We start from the raw sequence: 3,851 nt of genomic DNA, 5'->3' as shown, positions 1-3,851 counted from the left end.
TTTAATGTCATTGTTTATGGCGAGCGCTTCCCCATCAGTTTGCGTGCTCATATTCAGATTAACAATAAATTTCCCACATACCACCACTGACATTGGTGGAAACTTATTAATGGTGCATTTCTTCCATTCCAGCAGTTCAAAGTTGTCCCTGTTCACTAAAAACAAAATCTCTTCGAATGTTAAAATTTTAACAGATTCCCATTTCTTGGTGGACAACATTTTTAAACATGACTTTGAGATGCTGTCGAAAAAGCAAACCTCACATGTCGAGTTATATTTAGCAATGTAATGTTGCTTTCCTTCGTTGGAATAAAAAACAGCATCTTTCGGCACTCCTTCTGATCGGACCCACTCCAAGTTGGTGTTTTGATCAGATGCTTTCTGGTCAACGTTTAAGACCTTTTCATCAGTATTCGATTGAATGAGCGTCAGTGAAAGCTCTGCAAGACAAATCCAGAACAGAAACACAAATCAAATGGCTATTAATGATATATAATGTGTCAAACTGTTGTGCATTCAGAGCTTAAAGAAAATCATGTCTGTCATTAATATTAATAGTTACATTTAGGAGGCATTTTTGTGATTCAACCAGCCTGATCTCACGAGAAAACGTAAGTATTTTACGTTTTGTCAGTTTAGTGGCTAATTCGTACGAGTTCAGTCGTACGAAATTGTACGATTTTAAAAAGGAGGCGTGGCACCTAACCCCACCCCTAAACCCAACCGTCATTGGGGGATGAGCAAATCGTACTAAATTGTACGAATTAGATTGTACAAATTCGTACAAATTATCCACTAAATCAAAAAGTTACGAATTGCCGTGAGATTGCGTTGGATTCAACATAACGATTTAACATGAAAAGACAATACACGCAAGAAATGCTACAAAGGAAGTCAAAAATAAGAGCTAGAGTAAGGAGCGAAAGAGAAAAGGATAGACACTACAAAATTACAATTCTGTCATCATTTACACTCCATAACCTTAATCCAACTTATATGAGAGTCTGAACAAAATAGGAGAGTTTTCAGACAAAATTTTCTAATGTTGATTTCATATTTTATCATAATTGACATAACAACAACTCATAATAATTGTTCATTGTGTATGCATACCAGCTCTTTCAGAGGCTGGACTGAAATCCCCCCTGTCTTGCAGTGAAATAGTCAGCAGCAGAGCAAACACGATCCTTGTGCTGATCTCCATATTCAACTGATTTCACAATGTGTCTGTGAAAATCACGAATAAGACAGAACTCATACACAGGTTTGATGACATGTAATGAAAGACCACTGTTCAGTATTGAAAAAAATAATTCATTTGCATTCAGAGCTGTTAGTCCACAGTCATTTTTTTAAGAGATTCATTTTCTTTTCAGCTTAGTCCCCTTATTAATCAGGGGTAACCACAGCGGAATGAACCAACATATCCAGCATGTCCTTCCAGCTGCAACCCATCACTGGAAAACACCAATATACTCTCGTTTACACACATACACTACGGACAATTTAGCTTACTCAATTCACCTACAGCACATGCTGTGGGGGGAAACTGTAGCACCCAGAGGAAACCCACACAAACATGGGGAGAACATGCAAACTCCACACAGAAATGCCAACTAACCCAGCTGAGGCTCGAACCAGTGACCTTTTTGCTGTAAAGGCAAGGCAAGTTTATTTCTATAGCACATTTCATACACAGTGGCAATTCAAAGTGCTTTACATAAACAGGAATAAAAGAAACAAGTATAAGAAAAATAAAAACAAATAATAAAAATTGTAAAAAAAAAAATAAAAATGAAATTAAATAAATAAGAAAAAAAACAGATAAAATATGTTATAAAAGAATGAAAAAGAAGAGAAAAACATAGTAGTGCGATCTGTGGGACGTAGCACAGTGCTCATTCAGTAAAGGCACAGCTAAACAGATGTGTTTTCAGTCTGATTTAAATGTGCCTAATGTTCCTAAAGGAAAATATTTGATTTTTAATTTCAAAACAGGCAGTTTTCTTAAATCACATTTCAAGCACAATCATAAAACATGATTTATGAAAAGTAGATAATAATAATGCAGTTTCAGACATTGACAGTATATTTACACTCTAATAAATAAAGGTACAAGAGCTATCAATGGGGTGGTGGTATCGGTACATGTTTATACTTAGTACCTCAATGGTACAAATTATTATGCCTCGTTTCCACTGAGTGATACAGTTCAGTTCAGTACAGTTTGCTACAGGTTACCTTTATGGACTTGTATCTCCACTGCCAAATGGTAGGCTAGACAAAAAGATGCAGTCGGCATCTTTCTCGCTCGAAGTTCACATGTCGTTCTCGAACGATATTTGCACTTATTACTAAACAGATGATTTATCTACCTAAATACTTATGTATAAATTAGTGCTGGGCTGTTATCGGCGTTAACGCGAGACTCTTATCGCGCGATAAATAAAAATATCTCCGTTAATCTCAAAGTTGGGTTGGGAGCTGGGTCTATTTTAGGCAAGCTATGATGACTTTCACCTTGATAGTTTAGCGCGGATGTATACCTGACCGGTGAGCCGTCTGACAAACAAAGTGCTCTTCTGAATCACATCAGCAGGATGCCTGACTTTAACTGCAGAATCGGCAGTTTCACTTTAACTCATGAATGTTTCAGTCATGCCGTCGTGACAAACTGGGGTATTAGACGCAAATAAGGGGTAAGGACTGGTGAGAGTGCTGTGGAATGTAATAACGCTCGCCAAACGAAAAGAAAAAAAAAAACTTCCGCATTTCGCGGTGTGTGCGCGCGCGCGCGTTTGTGTGTGCGGTCCTTTACTGACAGCCGCCTGTGTCTTGGATCTTGTCGGAAAATATGGCGAAAAGTCCTACATGACGGTAATAGTTGGATTGTAGTGTTTACTTCAGTAATGCCACTAATATCTGCATACTCCACATGTCTTAATTCATTTCTGTTTAGTTCAGTTATGACTTTAGTCGCATTAAGGTAATCAAAATTCTCTGTTTACACGGTAGACTCTTAATCAGAGTATTGTTTTAATCATATTAAAATCGTATTAAAGTATTGTTGCCCATGTAAACATACTCAATGTTTGACACACCGTCAGGGCTCTGTGAACTTGGCATTGAGAAGCAGCATTTTCTGTATGTACGTACATCAAAAGCAAGTATGAAATGGCTGTTTGGAGCTTATGTAGGCCTACAGTTTAACATTCATGTTTAACTGAATAAACAGTGAGTAAACACAAGTACATCTCATTGAACATCATTTATTTTCATCACCAATTATCACAGTAGAACAGTTTCTCCAGCAGTTTGTGATGCATTTTGGAAACAGGAGATTAGCCCCTGATGTAATGTGCCACCTGGCTCGAGAAACCCGTTCTCAAAGACTTATTATTTGGGTAGCACACATATTCTGAATGCCTTCAACAGAATTCGAATGAGCCATCTTAATCTAGAATAATTTAAAAATTAAACTAGATTAAAAAAATTAATCTATGCCCACCTATAGTATAAATGTTAAATACTAACCTTTCTACTGTATGAACAGGATATAACTGCAAATCAATGATAATATGAAATAGTCTACTGTAATATCTGCAATTATATATTTTTAAAAAAATAATAAAACATATACAGACCCTTAAATGAAATGACACAAACCCCACATTTGGCCTTATTTGGGTTCAAAAACAATATGAAACATTAGTAGGCTACAAACCTCTCATCTATCTTTATTCTTAATCAGCACCATGTAACATCTTGTTAAAAAGTCATTTAATCATCCTGAGTTCATAATAGTCCAAAATACGATGATAATAATTAAACATGGCAGTTTGTTCATATTT

General features: G+C 36.3%; 1 protein-coding gene across 1 annotated transcript in view; it reads right to left on the bottom strand.

The window, feature by feature from the left end:
* LOC130242322 (natterin-3-like) overlaps positions 1-1,220 on the bottom strand; it is a 1,864-nt gene extending 644 nt beyond the window's left edge. Inside the window, exons 1-2 of the mRNA XM_056474401.1 lie at positions 1,114-1,220; positions 1-440 (exon numbers count right to left, since the gene is read on the bottom strand). The exon at positions 1-440 is cut by the window's left edge and continues 644 nt beyond it. Coding sequence (XP_056330376.1) covers positions 1-440; positions 1,114-1,204 — 531 coding nt within the window. The 5' untranslated portion in view covers positions 1,205-1,220. The remainder of the gene's footprint in view (positions 441-1,113) is intronic.
* Positions 1,221-3,851: the final 2,631 nt, after the last annotated feature.

The sequence above is a fragment of the Danio aesculapii genome, chromosome 15 (genome assembly GCF_903798145.1).
Source record: "Danio aesculapii chromosome 15, fDanAes4.1, whole genome shotgun sequence".
NCBI lineage: Eukaryota > Metazoa > Chordata > Actinopteri > Cypriniformes > Danionidae > Danio > Danio aesculapii.
This window is presented reverse-complemented; position numbering and strand designations above follow the sequence as displayed.